The 22,378-nt window shown below is 41.8% G+C and overlaps 1 protein-coding gene across 2 annotated transcripts in view; it reads left to right on the top strand.

The window, feature by feature from the left end:
• SECISBP2 (SECIS binding protein 2) overlaps nt 1-22,378 on the top strand; it is a 38,826-nt gene that overhangs the window by 12,878 nt on the left and 3,570 nt on the right. For both annotated transcript variants that reach the window (XM_053296588.1, XM_053296589.1), the window contains 11 exons: nt 1,020-1,177; nt 9,456-9,614; nt 12,004-12,108; nt 13,441-13,584; nt 13,711-13,843; nt 15,653-15,819; nt 16,739-16,877; nt 17,846-18,005; nt 19,534-19,754; nt 20,021-20,175; nt 21,548-21,746. In XM_053296588.1, coding sequence (XP_053152563.1) covers nt 1,020-1,177; nt 9,456-9,614; nt 12,004-12,108; nt 13,441-13,584; nt 13,711-13,843; nt 15,653-15,819; nt 16,739-16,877; nt 17,846-18,005; nt 19,534-19,754; nt 20,021-20,175; nt 21,548-21,746 — 1,740 coding nt within the window. The remainder of the gene's footprint in view (nt 1-1,019; nt 1,178-9,455; nt 9,615-12,003; nt 12,109-13,440; nt 13,585-13,710; nt 13,844-15,652; nt 15,820-16,738; nt 16,878-17,845; nt 18,006-19,533; nt 19,755-20,020; nt 20,176-21,547; nt 21,747-22,378) is intronic.

Raw genomic sequence — 22,378 nt, 5'->3', positions numbered from 1 at the left:
AAGCTGCTCTATGGTTCACTTGGGCAGTAACTATTAAAAACATGACAGTATATGAAAATAATGTTAACCAAGAGAGGAGACTCCATATTAGTGAGACCATATTAGTGGCAGTTTTATATGCTGATCACTGAAACAGGGCCTACTTTTTGCAAGCAGAAAACTAAACAGAGCTGGTCTTGTGGTAGCAAGCATGACTTGTCCCCATAGCTAAGCAGGATCCACCTTGGTTGCATATGAATGGGAGACTTGATGTGTGAGCACTGCAAGATATTCCCCTCGGGATGAAGCCGCTCTGGGAAGAGCAGAAGGTTTCAAGTTCCCTCCCTGGCTTCTCCAAGATAGGGCTGAGAGAGATTCCTGCCTGCAACCTTGGAGAAGCCACTGCCAGTCTGTGAAGACAATACTGAGCTAGATCGACCAATGGTCTGACTCAGTATATGGCAGTTTCCTATGTTCCTATGTAAAAGCACTCTCCTTGAGATGCTTGATGAAAAGCATTTCAGCTCTATAATATTTTACAGATAATGGGTGGCATTCAGACAGTGTGCCATCTGTGGAGGCGCTTTACATGAACAGGAGGTTCTGCTCATTCAGTGACCCCGTGGGCAAGTGCAATTCTCCATTTCTTCACAGAAAGAAGCCTCCACTGACAGTGTTCTGCTGCCACAGCAGTGTGAATACCACCCAGTATTTTCAAAATAGCTGCTGTTCAAGTGAGCTGTCTCCTGGCAGTTTCTTCAATTAAAACAGTTAATTGATCAGCAAGGCTAATGGATCCCAAATTTTAAGCACTTACGGCACTCCTGGAAACAGAACTTGAATTTCGTGTCTAGAGCTATCCTCCAGCTGTACTTTTTCTAATAGAAAAGGTGCTGCTTTTTGGAGGAAAGTGCACATTTTTGCAGAGAAAAATGAAGCTTATGGAAATTAGGCACAGCCTTATCAAATGTTTGCATGTGTCATATTTAGTAGCTAAAATTATTCCATGATTTTGAATACTGTGTCTTTTCAATCATCAGTTCCTCGGGTATCTTCAGGTTTGTTCAGTGAGAATCGGGTGTCTTGGGCCACTGTGCTGTCACAAACTCCTAAGCGAGTTATTTCAGTGCCACCTGCAGTTCTTTCCAACAACCAGCTGGCCAGCAAAGGAAAAGATGGTCCTTCTGAAGATCATAAGGTAGGAAGATCAGTTTCCAAGTCCCAGATTTCTACCATTATCTCCAGGAATAGCAGCTAAACATAATTTTTCATTCTAGAGGTGATATGGGGCAATAAGAAGCAATATAAAGGTAATGCTGTTGCCTTAGATCATACAAGGATGATGATGATGATCACAAGCTTATTTCTTTAAGCTTACTTTTATCCCTTGTGCCTTTTCCTGTCTACCTTTTCACTTCTGTATCCTTCTTCTTGTCCTTGTCCACCCCCACCTCCCAACCAGTGTTTCCTCTAATGAATTCCCAGATGTTGCAGACTACAACTCCCAGAATCACCAAGCAAAAGCCATTGCAGCTGGGGATTCTGGGAGTTGTAGTCAACAACATCTGGGAATCCCTGTTAGAGGGAACACTACCCCCAACCCTGTTTCTCTTTGAGCCCTTGGTTAGTTCTTTGTTAATAAAATTTCTGCTATTCATGCTTCTATGTCTAATCATTTTCCTGATCAGTTCTGGTTTATGCTGTCTTTATTTCACTTCTCTCTATGTTCATTATTTTGTTCTGTGTTTTTATCCTCCTAAACCAACCACTTGTGTGCTTGAGCCTCTTCCATCTTAGTTGATACAACAGCGACACAATACACATGATGGATAAGCTACCATACTTCTCTCCAGACCTTTTTTATTGCTTAAGTTAAAACATTAAAAAGAGAACTGCAACAAAGAACAGACGTTTCGACATACATACATCAGTTTCAGTGTTCTATGTCCCACTGTTTAAAATACACACTCTTATATCCGAAACCTTTCCCAATGTAATTAAACACCTGATTGGTACATAAAAGAAGGGGGAAGGGAGAAAAGGGGAAGGCTGATGACTCACAGCTACGCCTGTTTAAAGCTGACACTGAAAGAGGAGGGGGGTATCGGAGAGAAGGAGGGTATGAAACAAAATTTTACTTGCAACCCTTAATGGCCTATGTTCTTCAAGATTTCCCTCATTTCTTTTTTACCACTGACTTCAGGCCATAGCTTATCCAAATATAATGCTTCACTTATCTATCTTTTAAGTGTTCAATGTTTATATTCTAAGATGCTTACTTTGAGATGCCTTGTTATTCTGTTATGTTTGTTCTTCATATGTAATGTCCATGGTCTTTCCCTGTTTATATATTTAGAATCTGCTAGATGTTCTTTGATTCTGGTGACTAGATGTCTTCCTGTTTCCCCTATGTAATTTTCACCACATTCCATTTCTTTTATGTACTAATCAGGTGTTGAATTAGATTGGGGAAAGTTTCAGATATAAGAGTGTGAATTTTAAACAGTGGGACATAGAACACTGAAGCTGATGTATATACATCAAAATGTCTGTTCTTTGTTGCAGTTCTCTTTTTAACTTGCGCAATAAAAAAGGTCTGGAGAGAAGTATTGTAGCTTTTCCATCTTTTTAAAATCTGTTGCTCCTTCTGTTTGTTTTTTTGTTGCTTATTTTTAACCTTTAACCTTCTGGTGCTTACCTTTTTTTTTTTTTGCTATAAATCCACCGTTGTTTCTCCTACCTTGACGCAATCTTCTTTGAATAATTATTTCTCTTACTTTTCATTTTAGAAATTCTTGATGTCTTGTTTTGTCTCTACTTCCTTTCTGTTAATGGTTAGATTGCTTTCAGTCTGCTTCTCAATCTTGTCACTCCACTGAATCTGTCTTTACTCTCGTTGCTAGTGATTCCTTGCTTGCTACATCATGTAATCAGTTTTTCCATTCTGTTTTCTCTTTGTTAGTTTCTCTGTGTTCTGATGTGTACTTTCTTGGTTTTGATCTGGAAGTGATCTGTTGTCATCATGAGAAATGGGTTACTGTGCCTGTGCAGGGACCTTTTGGGTGGATTTTATTCAGTTTCTTTTCAACTGCTGATGTTGTCGAGACCGGTGGGTTGTTGCTCCTCAGTAAGTAGAAAAGAAAAGCTTTATTTGGAAAAGATTGTGTTGTTGATTTACAGACTGTAAGTTGACTACTCTTTGTTTTCTGGACATCGGACTTGGTTGTTTGGACTTCTTTTGGCTTTGCCATTTGAAGGAGGGAGCAGAGAGAAAAAAAGACTACCTTTAAACGTTGCTCTCAGTGTAGAGCGAAATTGCATTCTACCGATGAGCATGACCTTTGTTTACTATGCTTGAGTGAACAGCATGTTCCTACTGCCTGTAGGATTTGCAGGTCACTTTCAAAACAAACTTTTAAGAATCGACTGTCGTGCCTCGAGGAGGCATTGTATGGAGATGCGCTGTGTCCACCGACGCCGAGACCGGGGTCGACATTGAGATCGACATCTATAGGCTCAGCACCTAAATCGACATTGACAGCTTTGATGTCAGAGTCAGGGTCTGCGTGCATACAGTCAAAAATCCCGGTGGATGATCCTGAAGGGATTGTCTTTAAGAAACCTAGAAGTTCCGATGCCAGGGAAGTGACATCATGTGTCTTCAGACACTGACTCTCTGCCACCGAAGAAGCACAAGTCGAAGACACCGCTCCAATTGAGATCAAGGACTCCCTCACCTTCGACAGTTCAGCATTGGGATGCATCAATATTGATGAGTTCTTCAGTACTGAAGCCTTCGGCATCGAGGGATTCCATAGACTCTATCGAGCTTCCATAGCATCTGCTGACATCAACGTTCTTGCCAAACTCAGCTTCGACCTCGATGCCCATCACGATGCCCACTATGTCGGCACCATTGATAGTCAATACCGGGTCTGAGAATTTACTGCTCAATGTCTGAGTTTGTCATTAGCTACTGTGGCACCACGTTCTTAAAAGCCCTTGTCCTTATCTCCAGTGCAGATGCCTGTGGGCTCTCCTCTTCTGTTGTTTGATATGGATGATGACACTTTTTTGGACCAGAACATGGCTAAGTTCCTTATGAGTAAATTGGATTCTTCTTCAAGCCCTCTTTCTGGCTCGACCTTTCAGGGCTTTTCTGAGTGGTAGTCTGGATGTTGATGAGGATGCCGAAGAAGACTTGGCTCCTAAGACCCTTTCAATGTCTCTATTTGGCATTTCCACGACTAGACCCAGTCTATCGCTGACCCAGCTTGTGCGACCTCCTACCATGACAGTCACACTGCCAGCAACTACTGCTGCGACATTGTGGAAGCCCACTCCTACTTTCATGCCTTCTCAGCCATTTGTGCCACAAAGGGACCCTCTGCATGTTTGCAGATTCTGGCACACTTTTTCTCCAGCTACGCAACTAGATTTTGCAGAGTTTCAGCTGTGGGACAGTCGGTTGTGGGACAGTCGGTTGGACCTGTTGTACACCGTGTCCTTCCTTCTCAGACTGAGGCACCCTTGCCACCTCAGCCTAGCCCTGCGGCACCTCCTGTTCCTCAGTGTCTGCCTCCACCTGCTGGGGATGCTCTACAGCCACTTCCCCCATTGAGACCAGCAGATGACCCTGTGCCTATTCCAGAGGAACCTCATATACCAACTGATGACTCTTACTACTACTCTGATTCTTCTGACTCGGACACAGATGATGGGAGTGGGGCCCCTGGGCATCCTTCTGATCCTCCTTCAGACATGTCCACCTTGCCTAATGTGGAGTTAAAGTACTAAGATGATACCACCAATGGAGTTACTGGGTCTGGAGATGAAGTGTCCAGCTGCAGACTTGGAAGACCCTATCTACAAAATGATGGCCACTGTGCAGTCCACGCAACCTATTGCTTTGCCCATGTTGTCTGTGATTACGAAAGCCACTAAGGCAGCATGGGAGATTGTGCAAACTTCCAGCCCTACGTTGAAATGACTGGAGAGTTTGTACTGAGTTCAGGAAGAATTCTTACCTCTTAAAACATCCTATTCCAAACACTCTAGTAATTGACTGTGCTTCCTCATCTAAATCGGGTCATCGTCACTTGACCCCTTTGGATAAATAGGGACAGAAACTCAACGTTCTTGGATGTCACATTTATTCAACTGCGAGCCTGTCTATTTGCATAGCAAATTATGCAGCCTGCATGGCCCGTTACAACTATTGTCTCTGGGACTCTCTGCAAAAGGAGGTTTCTACGCTTCAGCTAGGGGGATTTATAAAGAGGTGCTTAACAAGTCAGCTGAACTTACCAGACAGCAGTTGAGCACATTTAAACACCTGGCTGAAACTGAATCCAGGACAATGACTGTGGTGGTCTCTCTCAGACAGCATGCCTGGTTGTGCTCTTCCACACTACAGAACGATATGAGAGAGTGTATTGTGAATTTACCATTCAGTGGTAATGCAAAACTACACATAAGAGTCTAAATTTACCGCCAAGAGCTTTTTGTCCTCTTCCTCAGTGACTCAAGGCTCTTCTCGGTACCGTAACTACAATCACCAGCGATCTGGCTTCCAGTACCAAGACCAAAAAGACTTTAAGAAGCAATATAAACCATATCAGAAAAAGGGATACGGCCAAAGGAATAAAAATCAGGGCACCCATCCTGGGAAGGACTCATCCAAGCAGTCCTTTTGATTCCCTAGATCGTACACTGCATCTACCATCATCGCCTGCTGAGGCTTTAAACACCAATGTACTGGCTGTTAGTAGCATGCCCTCAATAACAACTCCTTTGCCACCCAGTATCATCAGACTAGCCAGTCATGTTTCAGCATGGCACCAGATAACATCAGACCAGTGGGTCCTCAGAATTATCTACACTGGTTACGTAATCGAGTTCAGAACTTTGCCAAGTTTTGAGGGCATGAAAATCACTACCCCAACTCCAACCTTGTTGAAAGAAATACGAACTTTGTTGAGGAAGGGATTGATAGTGCCAGTGCGGTGGACAGACCAGCTGAAGGGATTCTGTTCACGTTATTTCCTCATCCCGAAGCGGGATGGCGGAATTGGGGCAATTATGGATCTCCAAGGCCTCAGTCAGTTCATCAATACATGCAAATCCCATATGACAACGCTGCAAGGAATTCTTCCACTCTTTGCCAAGGAGGAGTGGCTTGCTATGTTACATCTCAAAGACATGTATTTTCATATTGAAATTCAGCACAACCACTGGAAGTACTTGAGGTTCTCAGTAGGAAGTTCAGTATTCCAGTACAAAGTCCTGCCATTTGGCTTGTCTACAGCACCAAGAGTATTTACCAAATGTATGTCAACAATTATGGCTCACCTGCAAACACAAGGTGTCATTGTGTTCCCTTCCCTGGATGACTAGCTCCTGGTACACCAAGACAGGTCAGAGTTGGAGTCTGAGATCCAGTATGTCTTGCATCTGTTGGAAGTCTTGGGAGTCCAGGTCAATTGGACAAGTCGAAACTGCAACCAACAAATTCAGTAGACTACATTGGAGCGGTACTGGATACGCAGACAAAAAGGGCGTACCTACCAGAGGATTGGTACCTTCATATTTAGTGGAGGCATTCAAAGGCCAACTGTGACAGCGAGCCCAGCTGGTCCAAAGATTGCTCGGTTTGATGGCCTCATGCAAGGTGACTGTCCTCCATACTTGCTTGCACATGCAGCAACTACAACTATGGTTTCTGTAAGTGTTCTGCCCAAATGTCAACAGTCTGTGGATGCTGCTGGATGTTCCCCCTCCTGTGCTAAAATCTTTGCAATGGTGGAAAGTGCAGAACAATCTTCTTCAAGGCCTACCTTTAGAACCTCCAACTTTGACAAAATGGGTCACAACAGAGGCCTCTCTGTTAGGGTGAGAAGCACATTGTGGAACTCACCAAGCTCAAGCCTTGTGGATGGTGCAGCAGAAAAAGGATGCACATCAACTTCCTAGAACTGATGTCAGCGTTTCAGGCTTTGAAGTCCTCTGCACCGCTTTTACAGGACTCCATTGTACTACTGCAAATGGACAATACTATGGTGATTGCCTATGTCATTCGTCAGGGAGGCATAGTTTCACATTCACTATGTGCTTTAAGCACACACCTCTGGAGCTGGTGCATACCCTGAAATGCATTGCTGATTGCCATCCACATCAAGGGAGTTGAGAACATCTTAGCAGATGACTTGAGCAGGACATCTGAAAATAATCAACATCATGAATAGAAGCTCAAACAAGCGTGTCTGGACTGTCTGACCACCTGGAGGGATGTCACTCAGATGAATATGTTTGCATCAGAGAAGAACAAAAAATTTCTACAGTTCTGTTCCGGAGCGGGTGTTGGGCACATGTCTCTGGGGGATGCCTTTTAGCACAGCTGGGACAAAGGCCTACTATATATGTTTCCTTCATTGCTCCTACTCAGCAGGGTAGTGGGTAAGTTGATACAAGACCATGCAAAAGCAATCTTGGTGTTGTTTTTGTCACTATTCATACTGACAGGGAACATCTATTGCCATCTACCTCTCGATTCCAATCTGCTGACAAGAGACGAAGGGCGGATATTGCATCCAGTCCTGCGGACATTAGGGCTAATGGCATGGAGTGTCGGCTATTGAAGAGAATCCTGTTGAATAGCTGTAAGCCCTTAACGAGAAAAAGTTACACTAGCAAGTGAAAATGTTTTACCTGTTATGCTATGGACCGTGGATTTGACCCGATCAGAGCTCCTACGGATCAGATCCTGCTATACCTTACTAACCTGAAGGAATCTGGGCTGGCGAACGTGTCCTTGTGAGTACACCTTGCTGTTATTTCAGCTAAGCACAAGGGTTGGCAGGGCAGGACTGCCCACTCGTATCTTCAATGCAAGAAGTGGCTCATGTTCTTGGCTTATAAGTTACAGAACCAACAACCACCAAAAGTGGTGAAGGCACACTGCATGAGAATTTCTGCTACTTCTGCTAATTTGGTAAAGAGGCACCTTTTTAACATGGTAATTCTCTTTTTTTTAGCAGGAGGAGAGTAACTGGCCCTGTCCACCCCCAGCACAGTACCTCCCGTGACTGTTGCTGGTGTCTATCTTATGTTTCTTTTTAGATTGTGAGCCCATTGGGGACAGGGATCCATCTTATTTATTTATTTCTCTGTGTAAACCGCTTTGGAAACCTTTGTTGAAAAGTTGTATATAAATACTTGTTGTTGTTCTGCTACACTCCTTTCTGGACTCTGTTTTCAAGGACTTCGGTGCAGCCGGTACAAATATTTAAACAAGGTTTGAAAATGGATCTCATCTCCCAAGCCTTTAACCTCTTTACTCTTAATCTCTTTACTCTTTACTATTCTCTTTACTCTTCTTCTTGTGGTATCCCTTCCCCTCTCCTAAAAGTCTAGTCTAGTTTTCCGTTGTAAACCTGCAAGCAGGGTCTTTCTATTAAATTTAGTTTCTGTTCGGCACTTTGTTTGTTTTATATATTTTTATCTCACTCTTTCACAAAGTGGCTAATTATGCAATTCCATATGTCATTGTTCTAAATTGTTGTGTTGGTTTTAGGTTAATTTAACATTATATATCTGCTGAAGTAACTTTATGGTACGTTGCATTGTTTTAATGTTTTTCTCTTATGTCACATTATGTTACAACCAGTGGTTATAACAATCAACTTATTACTTACTAATTATATTAATGTCATTAGATAAGTATGAAACAATGTGCAAAGCACTGTTTTGGATATGCTGTTTTTACTAATCTTGGTACAACAATTTTTAGCTCAGTATTGGCATTAATTTGCTTGGAAAAATACTGTCTACACTTTAGTGTGGTGTTTTCTACAACAATTGATAGGTCAAATTTACCTGTGACATACTGGCAGATTAATCTTTTTTTGGTGACAATGTAATTAACTACTGCTGGCTTATGAATGACATTTCACAACTCCTGGGTCACTGTTTGTTTTTTCTAATGTTGCGTGTTTTAACTGGAGATCACATATTCTCCTTCAATATGCAGAAGTGTATGAAGAGTATTCATTAGATTAGTATATGAAAACATACCAGGGCCAAGAACAAGCTTATATATTCTTTCCTGGAAATAACTGATTCCTTTTTTCCAGTTTTTTCCCCTTATATGCCTTTTTCCATAGGATACTGTGGTCACTATGCTGCCTTTCAGTATATCATCCTAAAAGGTATTGGTATTCGTGCTGCGAAGAGCTAAGGAATTAGGACAGGGAGCAAAGGAACTATGTTAAGAATATTGTTGACAGGATGAATATAAGATTTTGGGAACTTTGTCTCTTGTCTCATAATCCCAGAGGCAGAAGTATGTGAGAACAAGAAACTGCTTGTGTTATGTTTAGTTTAGCTCTAAACCTTAGGCCACGTATTGCTATCCAAGCTTGAACCTATCCTATAAAAGCCATCCAAGCTTTTATATAAATTATTTTACCCATTTTTAGCCGTCAGAAACAAGAGAGAACACCAGTGACAATGAGCTTGAAGAAACGGCAGAAAAGAAGAAGAAAAAGAAGAAGAAGAAGAAGAAAACCAACCCAAATACTGAAATGGAGAAGCCGCACAAAGGAAGTATTTTAATTCAAGAACCTCCACGAATTGAGGTACAAAAACTTATGTGTGCCTTTGAGAGACCTGTGTGCCAGCTTGAATTTGTACTAACATGCTTGGCTAGACAGACATCTTGACTAATGCTGCACTAGCACAACAAAATTGGGCACATGCAAGAAGGTTACAAAACTTGTATGGATACTCAAACTGATCCATCCTGTGTGGAACAGGATGTGGGTATTTCGCAGCAGGAGTCATGTCACAGGTTGCGCACCTTGTGCAAGCACAACATTAATCTGAAATTTGAGCTCCTGAGTCAGCGGAATGAGCTTTCAGAACATCCGTACAATAGTGCAACATGTTTGCTTTAGCACAGTGTTGGCCTGGATGGCACCATTGTCTTTCCTTTTTGTATATCATATTGCCAGAGGCGTAACTATAGGGGGGGCAGGGGGGGCACGTGCCCCGGGCGCCATCTTTTCTGGTCACGTGGGGGGCGCCGCCATGACAAATTTTTTTTTTAATTTTTTGTTAATACAAATGTTTCCTGCTCAGTGCAGCAGCGCTGCAGCAGTCAAGGGAGCACGTCGGCACCCCCTCCCCCACGAGCGGTCCCTTCCGCGCCGCCCGCGCCCCCCCCATTGCTTTGCTGGTGCCTGGCGGCCAGTCAGTGGCCTGGCTTGGCGGCGGTGGCGGGCGCTTGTGAGGAAAAACCTAAGTATAATGTAGTATGTTGGGGGTGCGGGGGGGCGCCATTTCAGTGCTTGCCCCGGGCGCCATTTTCCCTAGTTACGCCTCTGCATATTGCAAGATCTTCTTGCAATGTAGGCACCAGATCTAATTAACAATTCAAAGTTGACTACACTGCATATCAAATTCCATACAGCATAATATAATTTAAGATCATATAAAGTAAAAGACATTCCTGAATCTGGGATGAGCTATATAGTCATTAAGGCTTCTCATACATGGCTTCCACATTAATAGATCCTGTTAATGGCCATTAATTACATTATGCCTCGCTGCCCTTCTGTCAGAATTTTAGACTGCAATTTCTTCAGGATAGAGGCTTGCTTGCTAGCAAAGCGTAGTGACGATGCTATAGAAACAATATAGACATCCACAACTTTCATCTGTATGTCATGTTAGAATATATCATTACATGGAATTGCACTACTTTTCCCAGGTCCTTGAATTATATACTAGATATTAGTGACTTTCCCCCAGTGTATAACTACATGGAATCCATACTGCTCCCATCAAAGAATGTTAATCATACTGGTGGAATAGACACATAATTTTGCCCACATGGGATTGATTTTTCAGTCCTAGTGTGGGAATTCATATTTTTGTGTTTTGGGCAACAATTGTTGAGTCTTTTTCATACAACAATATAGCTTAGCATAACTACTGGATCACTTCCACATATAGTTAACTTACTGCTAAAGGATGTATACTAAAACTGAGCACTGTATGCATTGCAAAAAAAGAGAAAAAGAGAAAAGAAAAGCCCACACAAATGAAAGAGCCTTTCAGTAAGATCAAGAATTCCAGTCTTTACATGATCAGCTCTCCCCTCTACCCCCAGGATTCCCACTACTTCAGTCTCATTGGCCAACTCTTCTATATTGGTTAAGATCAAGTCAAGCATAGCTGATTCCTTCCTCCATCTTCTGAAAGTGAAAGTTGTCAGCAAGACATGTCGGAAACTTGTTAGCAACAAAGGAAACTGTCTTTTACTGAATCAGATCTAGCTCAGTGTTGCCTACACTGACTGGCAGCAATTTCTCCAAGGTTTCAGGCAGGAGTTTTTCCCAGCCCAGCCTGGAAATGCCAGGGATTGAACCTGGGGTGTTTTGCATGCAAAGCAGATACTCTGTCATTGAGCTACAGCCCCACCCCAAAGGTGGCATACATGGGTCCACGCACCGACCACACCAAGACCTGCTTAGCTTCAGCAAGGTGATTGTGTCATGTGCCCTTAAACCAGGGCTGCACATCTTTGGCTGTCCAGCTGATAATGGCTGTCGACTCCCAGCATTCCTGACTATTGGCCACTGTGGCTGGTGATGATGAGAGATGTTGTCCAACAACAGCTGGAAGGCTGAAGATGCACAGCCCTGCTTTAGACCATGCTCTGGGACCTATTGGAGACAAAGTGGATGAAAATCTCTGTGTGTATGTGTGAAATATTTATTGTAAAAATTAGATTTAATTTTAAAAATTTAAATTGGGTTTTAAAAAAATTTCTTTGTTAAAATCAAATTATATAAGATGTGTTACAATTCAGAGATACTATAATGAGTAGGAATTGTAATTTCTAATTATACATGATGAACATTCTTTTTAACTATATATGGCGATGTTGTTCATTTTAAGCCCTAGGGGCCAGTGGTGGCCCCCCATCAACCCTAAATTAATACTGTACTTTGATTTTCTTAGGATGATGAAGAGTTTCCTAACTTAATAGCCACTACTGACAAAAGACACAAACCAGGGGCCCAGAAATTCAGTAGTGCAACACCTTTTACCAGGGAGCAGATTGAGGTAAGAATTTTTTAAAATGCACATTAGCCTTCCAATTTAGAATGACTATTCAAGGCTGTTTCATTTGTGTGGGGTTTTTCCCCCCAATGCTTGTTTAATCATTTCATATCATATCTAGTCCCACCAGCTATACCAAATTTTAGTCAAGAGTGGCTAAAATATGCTGACAGTTTCAATCATGAGGAAAATAAAATTGCTTAAATTCTCAGAGAGTAAAAGATCCCACCTTTTAATGTTACAGATTCTTGTAGTTTTTGTGTGATGCTGCGGGCATGCCTGAATGATCTTAGTCCTGATCTCTTAAGTTTTTACTTAAGTGCTGCTTAAATTAAGTTAAGTTTACTTAAGTTTAAGTTCTGCTGACTCTTGTAAACCATTGGCTTATGCAGGGAAACTTTCTAAAGGAATCTGAATTTGTTATCTGGAGGATAAATTGGCCCTGACTATACACCAGTTAGCCATCCCTGGTCAAGTGAAACATGTGAAATCCTGACCCAAACCAAACTGGGTATGGTCCTGACCAAAACAATGAACAAGATCAGGGCAAAAATATACTACCAAAGTAATCGGAACAATCAACATGCACAATTAATTACCAATGTAAAAACATGTATATCCACTAGAATTATGTTGAAGAGTGAGTGTGTATACGCGTGCGCACACACACACACACGTGCGCGCGTTAGGGTCTAGAAGAGCAGTATGTCTGCAGAAATGCTGTATCAGCTGTGTGACCCTCAAGGACACATTTCTGAAGCCAAAAAGTCCTTTTTGAGGTGCATGGGAGAGAAATAAAAATTGTTCCCCACTCTTCCTCTGCCTGCTTTTTGTCTTCTCAGCAATATGCGGGGCACAGAGCTCCAATGCAGCATTTCTGCACACTCAGTGCTCTTTTATGCCCTACTAATGCTGCTTGGAATATGAATCACTATTGATATATTACACCATAGCAATATACCATATCCATAGAAAATACATTTATAATCTTAGGCATAAATGTGTATATATAAACAACTATAAAACAGAAGATATACAAAATAGTAATCTTCTTAGAACTGGAGACTTGAAAATGGAGTAAGAATCTAGCCAAAAGAACTCTTGCTCCTTAGCTTTCAAGGAGAGTTTAACAGTTGACTAGTCAGGTAGCCAATTAATAATAAGTTCCAGGAATGTAAATCTTGGTAGGTCACACAGGAGCTAGAATTATTACTCATTTTTAAAGCCTTTAAATGGATTATTAACATCCACTTTGGGTGCTCATATAATAGTAGCATATACATACAATTTTTCTGCTTCTTTGTGGCTCTTTAATTGTATATCTGTATTTCAAAGGTAAATATAACAAAGGAGTCTGAGTTTGTGTCTCATGATGGCCGCCTACAAAATGAATTGGCGACTCCCACACCAGATATTCCAACTGGAAAAAAAGCAGGCAAACAAATTCCACTTACTACAATAGAAAAAAGAAAACTGCAGGTAACCCAGGTTGTTCCATGCTACAGTTGGCTTGCTTGTCAGCCAACTGAATATTTGTTAATGAATGCATTTTGTCTCTCTCTCATATACATGTACATATCTACATATATTATTTTCTTCCTGTAGAAACCACCCAAAAGCAGTGGGAAGAAGAGCCAGGCTCCTGTGCAGCTTGATTTGGGAGGCATGTTGGCTGCTTTGGAACAAAAACAGAATGCTGAGAAATCAAAACAGTCATCCAAGCCTGTGGTGCTTTCAGGTACAAGCTTTGGGAACATTTTCCTTGTTGGGTTTTTACGGGGGGGGTTGGGGGGGTTAAATAGCATCTTCTAAGAGAGGCTGAATGTTGCAAAGAGACACTAGTTCTATACATGAATAATGGGTTTGCAGTTTTCTATAAGTCTTAGTTGGGAATTCAGAAGGTTGCAGAAGTCTAGAGAGATGAGTAATGTTTTCTACCTTTTCCTTTGGGGATGACTCTCCTATTTGACACTTAACAATAGTCCGTTTTCTTGGGTTTTGTGTCTTGCAATTAAGAAAAACAATACTGCTCATTCTGAATTGTATAATAGTACATGAAACTGTATTGATGGATTTAAAAAAATGAGTGTGGGGCATTGTGGATTCTTCAGTATTCTCCAAATTAAACTACTGTGTTAACCTAGAAACTGTCACAAGATGGAATGGACCCTTGTTGAGGATAAAGTAGCTATTAAATGGGCAAGGGTTTTTTGAAACCACACAAAAAAGGGTATGCCCACAGTTGGGCTTTGTTCATTAAAATGCAGTTTGGAAAATGTTGGTATTGGGACACCTGATATGTCTACAATCAGAGGAAGCGGGCGGGCGGGCAGCAGGGGAACAGACTTCATAAGGATCAGTTCATATTCTCCGACTACAAAATGGCTCTGTTTGCCAGAAATCACACCAGGAGGCATAAGACTGAGACTAAGCACGTACAGGAAAAGCAGTACATATTGGTTGACATGCCCTGCAGTGTAAAACAGGCAGTTCTAACATACGTGCCTACGGTGCTGCATAGAGGGGCTGTTCTGGTACAAATCGCCCTTATGCAATCACAGGTTGCACACTGCTTGCATTGGGAATAATGCAAGTAGCATGCAACCTGCAGTCTCACAAGGGTGAGTTGTACTGGAACAGCCCTTTTGCACAGCATTGTGAGTGTGCAAGTTTGAGCCCTGCAGTGGCACGAATGGTTCTGAACTGCCTGTGTTGTACTATGGGACGTATCAGCCATTGTTTGCTGCTTTGAGAATTTGCCTAAGTGAAGAAATGCCTACAGATTCTACAAAGAAAGAAAAGGAAATGAGCTTGGAATCCATACATAGGGCAGAATATGTTTCAAGAGAACTTTGTGTTGTCCAGAAATTATTTCAAACCAGATGTGTTAATTCTGAAGATCCATATTTTGCCATATTTCACTATATTTTTCAGATCTGTAAATCAGATCTAATTATTTTAAGTATACAGAATGTAAGCTGTATACTTACATATGTAGTAATCTGATATCTTTCAAAAACTGTCATGTTCACATTAAAATTATTATTGGGATTATTAAAGAACTGGTAAAATCAAAAGCTGAGGTGAATAAGCCAGACAAACCATTTGGTAATATGTTGGGAATGTATTCTGTTAGAGTTATTATGTATTTTGTTAGATTTATATATCACTCTTTATGACAGGCTCTGGGCAGCTTACAGCATTCCAAAAAAGTAATAATCCTGTCCCCTAAGGGCCCACAATCTTTTTAAAAATGGTGGTGGGTAGGATTAAAGCAGTGGCGGGAGGGAGAGAGTTGACAGAGGGGAGGGTCCAGAAGGCTCCTGGTCCTCCTCAGGCCGATGGAGGGGCCTCGCTGCTTCCCTCCTCCTCTGCTACAACCTGATGTGCTGGGCTCAGTGCTGAATCTGAATTATGTTGCACCCTAATTTATGACTGCTCAGAAATAAGTCCAATTGATATTAATGGGTCTTTCTTTCAGGTAAGTAGGATCTCTGACTTAGTTGTTTGTGGATAGTAAGCTTCCTCTTATTTACTCTTATTCCAGTGGGTGGTGCAGTAACACCTTCTAAGGAATCTATGACAGTAACAAAAAGTCATCAGTTAAACCAAGGAAATACTCCGCATAACCCTTTGGACTCCAGTGCTCCTTTGGTCAAGAAGGGGAAACAGCGAGAAGTCCCTAAAGCAAAGAAACCAACGTCACTCAAAAAGGTATATTAACAAAGTCAATTGTAACTCTTAACCTTTTGTCTCAACAACACTGCTTCCTCTGGATTTGTGCCTTTCTACCTCTTTATTTCTCAGAATTAAGTCTCTACTGTCACCCAACCAAACATGCATTACTCAGTATTCAGTGCTCATTACTCTGTAGTGGTTAGAATGCTGGACTAGGACCGGGGAGACCCAAGTTCAAATCCCCATTCAGCCGTGAAAACTAGCTGGGTGACCCTGGGCCAGTCACTTCTCTCTCAGCCTAACCTACTTCACAGGGTTGTTGTGAAAGAGAAACTCAAGTATGTAGTACACCGCTCTGGGCTCCTTGGAGGAAGAGTGGGATATAAATGTAAAAATAATAATCATCATCATCCTGATTAGCATTCTTAACTGCTTTCTAGCTGAGGATCTATATTTGTGTGAAAAGGTTTTCAAATGGTTGCTATAGGTTATATATGTTAGACTAGGTTGTTAGGAAATCCTGGGGGGAGAAAGAGCAGATGAAATTAGGAGTTAGGCCACTCTTCAGTTGGAACAGCCTAAAGGTGATTTGAAAAACACCCTTGGGGTTGTCATTACATGAATTTTGTGCTACCCCAGCATAACAGTAGCAGTCTCCTATGACAACCCTTTGTTTGCTATTAGGAGTAGTATTAAGCAAGTACAATCAATATAATTTCCAAATATACTTTTAGAAAAATAGAATGGCTATACCAGTGATGCAGTTAGCTTCTCTGTGGTGCATAGCAATTGGCCCTCCTAAGTAGAGGCATGGCAGTTCAGAATACCTGATCATCAAATTAATTCACTCCTTCCTCGCCTCCCAGTCAGAAATTCAAACAATGAAAACCGTAAAGTAGCTAAATTTGTGCATGCCAACAAGAATTTAAGGAATAAAGTTCTCTTTATTTTTAAGATTATTTTGAAAGAGAGAGAGCAGCGGAAGCAACAACACCTTTTGGAACAGACTGCAATACCAAAGGACAGTGATAGCATTCAACCATGTGCAGAATCTACTCCTGAGGATGAGACATTTCCTGAAAATACGAAAGCAGGTATAATCTGAGTCTGGATGCACTTGGTTTCCAGCTCCGAGCAGAGAGTGTCTTTTTATTTTCTGAAAAACCTCAGTGCTAAATGAAAACCTCCATGTTGCAGTGGCATTTCCAGAGATGCACTTGCCAGCATATATTATACAGGGGAAAGTGTCTTTAACCTGCACAAAGGCCTTATTTTGTATTTGTTCTTTTCCTTTGGCCACCTTTTTGTGACTGTCCTGCCGATAAGGTTGCCACTTCTGAACCATATCTGTATTTGCAGTACATTGAGGACAGAGGTTAAATGACCAGGTTTTTGTTTTCTCTACTTGGAAGCTGCAGTGGTCAATGTCTGCTCTTGATTTCACCTCTTCCTTGGTGTATGGCACTGACAGCACCGGACATCAGATGAATAAGGGGCACAGGGACACTGGCATCCTGAGGAATGAAGCAGGTGCCCTTTGAGGGACTGCAAGGATGCGCTGGAAGCTCTTGTGCAACTGTCTCAGTCCTCCTGGATGCACCAGAGCCCTTAGAGTTGGGAGCCCTCCTGGTGCTCCAGAAGGGGTCTGCAAGATTGGAAACACGTCACACTGCAGCCCTCGGGGACATATTTCTGGCAAAAATGAGGCTTTTGCAGGGAGGGGAGGGGAATGGAAAACAGTGTTCCCTCTAACAGGGATTTGCAGATGTTGTTGACTGCAACTCCCAGAATCCCCAGCTGCAACAGCTTTTGATTGAGGATTACAGAAGTTGTAGTCAACAGCATCTGGGAATCCCTGTTAAAAGGAACACTGGAGGAAATCTCCCCCACCACATGCTCTGCGCTTGCAAGGCAAACTGTACCCACACCTCATTTTTTGGCTTCTTGTGAAGATGGAGACCTTTCTCCACCCTCCTAAGACATCATGTCAGCCAGTGCGTTGAAGATTTCAGTGTTGTTGCCTTTGGGTATGTATTTAAATTAAGCTTTCCTTTACTTTTAGAGAGTGCAGAAGAAGCCTCTGTGGATCCTGGACATCTGGAACAAGTTTGTTCAGAAGTACTCCTGGAATCAGCAGAACTTGCTTGCTCCACAGAAAACTCAGTTGTTCCAACACAACTGAATTCCAGCCTTCCCAAAATCCACAGCAGAAGATTTAGAGAGTATGTATGCTGTTCTCCCTCATGTCAACACATTGTCCCTATATATTTCTCACAATAAATCAAGAAACAGGGGTGACCTGCATAGATGAGGCAGTGACAGCAATCTGCATTGCTGGGTTTTCATTCTCTAGACAAGGTAAAGAAGCATACTCAACTACGCTGGAAGGGCATTTAGATTTTTAACTTATCACCCTCAACACAGTCTGGTAGCATATAGTTCAGTTGATGTACAAGCAAAACATCAAGATTAATAAAACTTCCTATAAATCATTGATTATGCTAAGCCACTTCAGCTGAACCATTTACCTTTGCCCGACTCAGAGGTGGGCCTTCTCTGTAGCTGCTCCTGGGCTGTGGAAGGCACTCCCGGCAGAAATCTGTAATTTGAGTTATTACTGTCGTTCAGGAGACCCCTTAAAACCTATCTGTTTGGCCTGGCCTTCCAGGGTTTTTAAACTATTGTAAACTGTTTTAAATTGTTTTAAATGGTTGCCCTGGTTTTCCATGGTTTTTAGCTGTTTGAATGTTTAAATTGGTTTTATTCTGTTATTATAGTTTTGATTTTAATTGTTAACTGGTTTTAATTGTTTTTATCCGGTTGTAAACCGCCCTGAGCCATTTTGGAAGGGCGGTCTTTATATAAATCAAACAAACAAACAAACATCCCTGGGGAAGCCTGAAAGTTGCTTGCTTGATTTACCATTTGAGCATCTGAAAACTAAAGCAACATAGTCAGTTGCCTGAAGTTCCGCTTAGGGATTCCCAGCAAGTGACTGTGTGTACAGTATCCTCACATGTGTACAAAGAGCCAAAGTGAAATTTGTGCCACTTCTGTAAGTAGACCTATTTTTGTAGTACATATGGGCTGCCTAACGATAGGTTTTGGATTATGTTCCTCAGCTGTATAAATATTCTATTTAGCTGCTAAAAATAGTATGCATACTTTTTCAGGAAATATATGAGTTTCAGAATGGTTAAACTGATTTAAATCAATGGTTTAAATTACTCTTTTTTGTAAAAGATATTAGCCTAATAGTTTGCACACTGGGTGGCAACACGCACAGTCTGCTTATTGGGAGCGGTAGGAAGTGGGCGGATACTTGGCCTATGTCCCAATCAAGATAATGTGAAGACATCAAGGAGGAGCCATGTGCATTGTTTTCCTTATGGAGGCCCACTTCATAGCTTTAGTGTCATTGCTTTAGCTGATGACTAAAACTTTGCTGCTGTGTTAGACGGCAGTGAGTTCACAGAAACCAAAGGACATTTTTAATGTGTGGTTATGTACCTTCTGTTTTTCTGTAACTACATTTTTTTAGCCATTTTCAATTTGAATGTTTTTCTGAAGTATTTTTATCAGGAATGTTGACCCTCTAATAACACAGTTCTAAACCTTGACATATGAAACATTGTAATTTGTTCTGGACATAGTCTGCCGTGTGTGTGTATCTCTGGATAGTGTGGGTAGGAAAGAGAAGTGAGAATCAGGCATTTGCCATAATATTGAAACAATTGGTTCTTTCTCTAGTTACTGTACCCAAGTACTTAGTAAAGAAGTTGACAGCTGCGTAACAGATCTTTTGAAAGAACTGGTTCGCTTCCAAGACCGCCTTTATCAGAAAGATCCAGTCAAGGCCAAGACAAAACGCAGGCTTGTTATGGGGCTCAGAGAAGTGCTGAAACACTTGAAGCTGAAGAAACTGAAATGTGTCATTATTTCACCAAATTGTGAAAAGATTCAGTCAAAAGGTGAGCTTGTGAGTGAGTGAGTAAGTGAGTGTGTGTGTGTGTTTATAAGTATCTGATTTTACTAAAGCAAGTGCGGACCAGATTTGTGACCTGGGTTGGGTAATGAGAAATGCCTAGCAGGATTAGCTTCCTATTAATAATAATGGTGTAGGCATCTAATATATTCATCCACAATGAATATATAACAGAAGTGATGTTGCTTTTGCCAGCAATGTTGGTTGATATGACCTAATTTTGTTTTTCCCTTTTCCTTTTTTTGGTCCCAGGTGGGTTGGATGAGACTCTGCATCTCATCATTGACTCTGCCTGTGAACAGAATATCCCATTTGTGTTTGCTCTCAATCGCAAAGCTCTAGGGCGCTGTGTGAACAAAGCAGTGCCTGTCAGTGTTGTGGGAGTTTTCAGTTATGATGGTGCTCAGGTGAGTTGTACAGTATTGTTCCTTGTTCTTCCTGTAGCATGAATTGTCTTAGACATTAGTAATTGCTTACTGTCTGTAAGTTAGGTATCCTCAAATAACTTTGAAAATCTGCCAGGTATGTCTTCATCTTGCCCACTTTCATCTTTCTACCATGAGTGATTTACATCATTTAGAATCAAAACAGTGGATCATCATATCCAGTCTTCTCTTCTAAAGCAGGAATCTGCATGTTGGCTTGGATGCAGAGCCATATGAGTGGAAGTTGGTCTGCACAAAGGGGCTCTCCTGTAGGGATATACAATTTGATTAGGGTTGAATCAGAGTAATTCGCAGATTCAGCCCTGAATCAGATCGCCCTCACAATTGCCCGATTCCACACAAATCAATTTGGGTTATTCAAATGCCATTATGAGGCCTGTTTTTCTGGGAAAACCAGCCTCAGAATGGCACTCTTTCCTAAGGAGGTTAGGCTGAGAGATACATGACTGGCCCAGAGTCACCCAGTGAGTTTCATGGTTGAATGGGGATTTGAACTCAGGTCTTCCCAGTCCTAGTCCAACACTCTAACCACTACACTATGCTGGCTCTCTTGTGTCCCATATAGAATTTGGGCCAGAGTGTTGGCCTCAAAATGCTTCAGGGCTGCTGGAACGATTTTTCCTCCTTTTGTGTAAAACAAACCAAAACAACCAACCCTCTGATACATAAACATGTGTAGAAACCTTAACTTGAACCAGCAGTTTAGGCACACCCAGCCATAACTGTTTTTGTGTGCAGCAGCTTGAGAAGGGGAAGCCACGCTATCACATAGATGCTTGCCTGTGACTGGAGGCAGTTCTTCCTGCACACCACAATATAAGTGTTTCTGCCCTGTGCTGAACTGTTTCTGATACCCAGTGCGGACAACTGGATTTCCTTCTGCACCAAGCCTGTGACCTGGCACCTGCAGCTTAAAAGGGGAAAAGCTCAATTTGTGGTGGGTCTGGAAAACGACAGTGAGCCTGAAAGAGCCCTCCCTGCTTGTGCAGCATCTGGGACCTGGAAAGCTGAAGAATCCTGGTACAGTGCAGCACAGATGACACACAACCAAGAGCTTGCAGAAGACACTTCTTCATCACTTAAGCCTGTCTTTGGCTTATGGGTCATGATTTGTGCTCAGCGGGTAGGGTTGACAAATGAATCCTCAGGGACATGCTGTTGGTGGAGCCCCTCAGTAACAAGCGGGGGTGTTCAGACCAAGGCAGATCAGAACATGAATAGTAAAGAAGCATGTGACTGCTCTTGCATGTTTGAATTTTGATGTTTAATATTGCTGAAAGGTTGGCTAAGCACCAGCCCCAAATATGCTGTGTTTACTGCCTTCATACCTTAGGACTATTTTCACAAAATGGTGGAATTGACAATGGAAGCAAGGCTGGCATATAAGGAAATGATTGCAGCTTTGGAGAGAGAGTCAGCTGAAGAAGGAAGTGAAAGTGAGTGTGCGCGCACACAGCCTCATCCTAGAGAGAGTCTACAAGATACTGCTGAAATGTCTCTTCAGGAATCTGATGAGGATGTACCAAATTACAGTGAGTTTTCAGAGAGTTTTCCCCATCTGAGCTATTGTCTCTCCTATTAATAATCACCCTGTTTTAATGTTGATTTTTGTAATGTGTTGAAGGTAAGCTGATAGAATCGTGACATGGGCTACTTTAATTTCTGATCATATCTGACTTCTCAGATCTGATACCAGCCTTGGTCACTACTAAGAAAAGAGTTACCTTAAAGCAATCCCCATTGCAATCTGTGTTGCAGATTTCCCCAACTTTGAATCACCACTTGCACAAAACCTGAGAGTCAGTCAGTCTCCTGACTATAACATTGCTGTAGCAATGTCTCTTCAGAGGTTATTACAGCATTACTCAGTCATCCCCAGAGTAGCTCAGAGATATCTTATTTTGAATATTGATACCCTGCTTGTCTCTGACCCAAAGTAGCTCACCTTTTACAATAAAAAATGCAAATACAGACTATAAATACAGATATTGAGACCTAGATTGAGAAGTGGGGAGACAGGGGTTGACCCTTTTAGCTAAACCAGGACAAGGGGAAAGAAGTCTTGCTCCATAGTCTCAATTGTGGTAGGATGCAGCATTGGTGAGGCTGGTTATTGGTGAGTAATCCCAGAGTATTCAGCTGTTGTGGTCCCAAAGACAAACCT

Source organism: Hemicordylus capensis, chromosome 2 (genome assembly GCF_027244095.1).
Source record: "Hemicordylus capensis ecotype Gifberg chromosome 2, rHemCap1.1.pri, whole genome shotgun sequence".
Taxonomy (NCBI): Eukaryota; Metazoa; Chordata; class Lepidosauria; order Squamata; family Cordylidae; genus Hemicordylus; species Hemicordylus capensis.
This window is presented reverse-complemented; position numbering and strand designations above follow the sequence as displayed.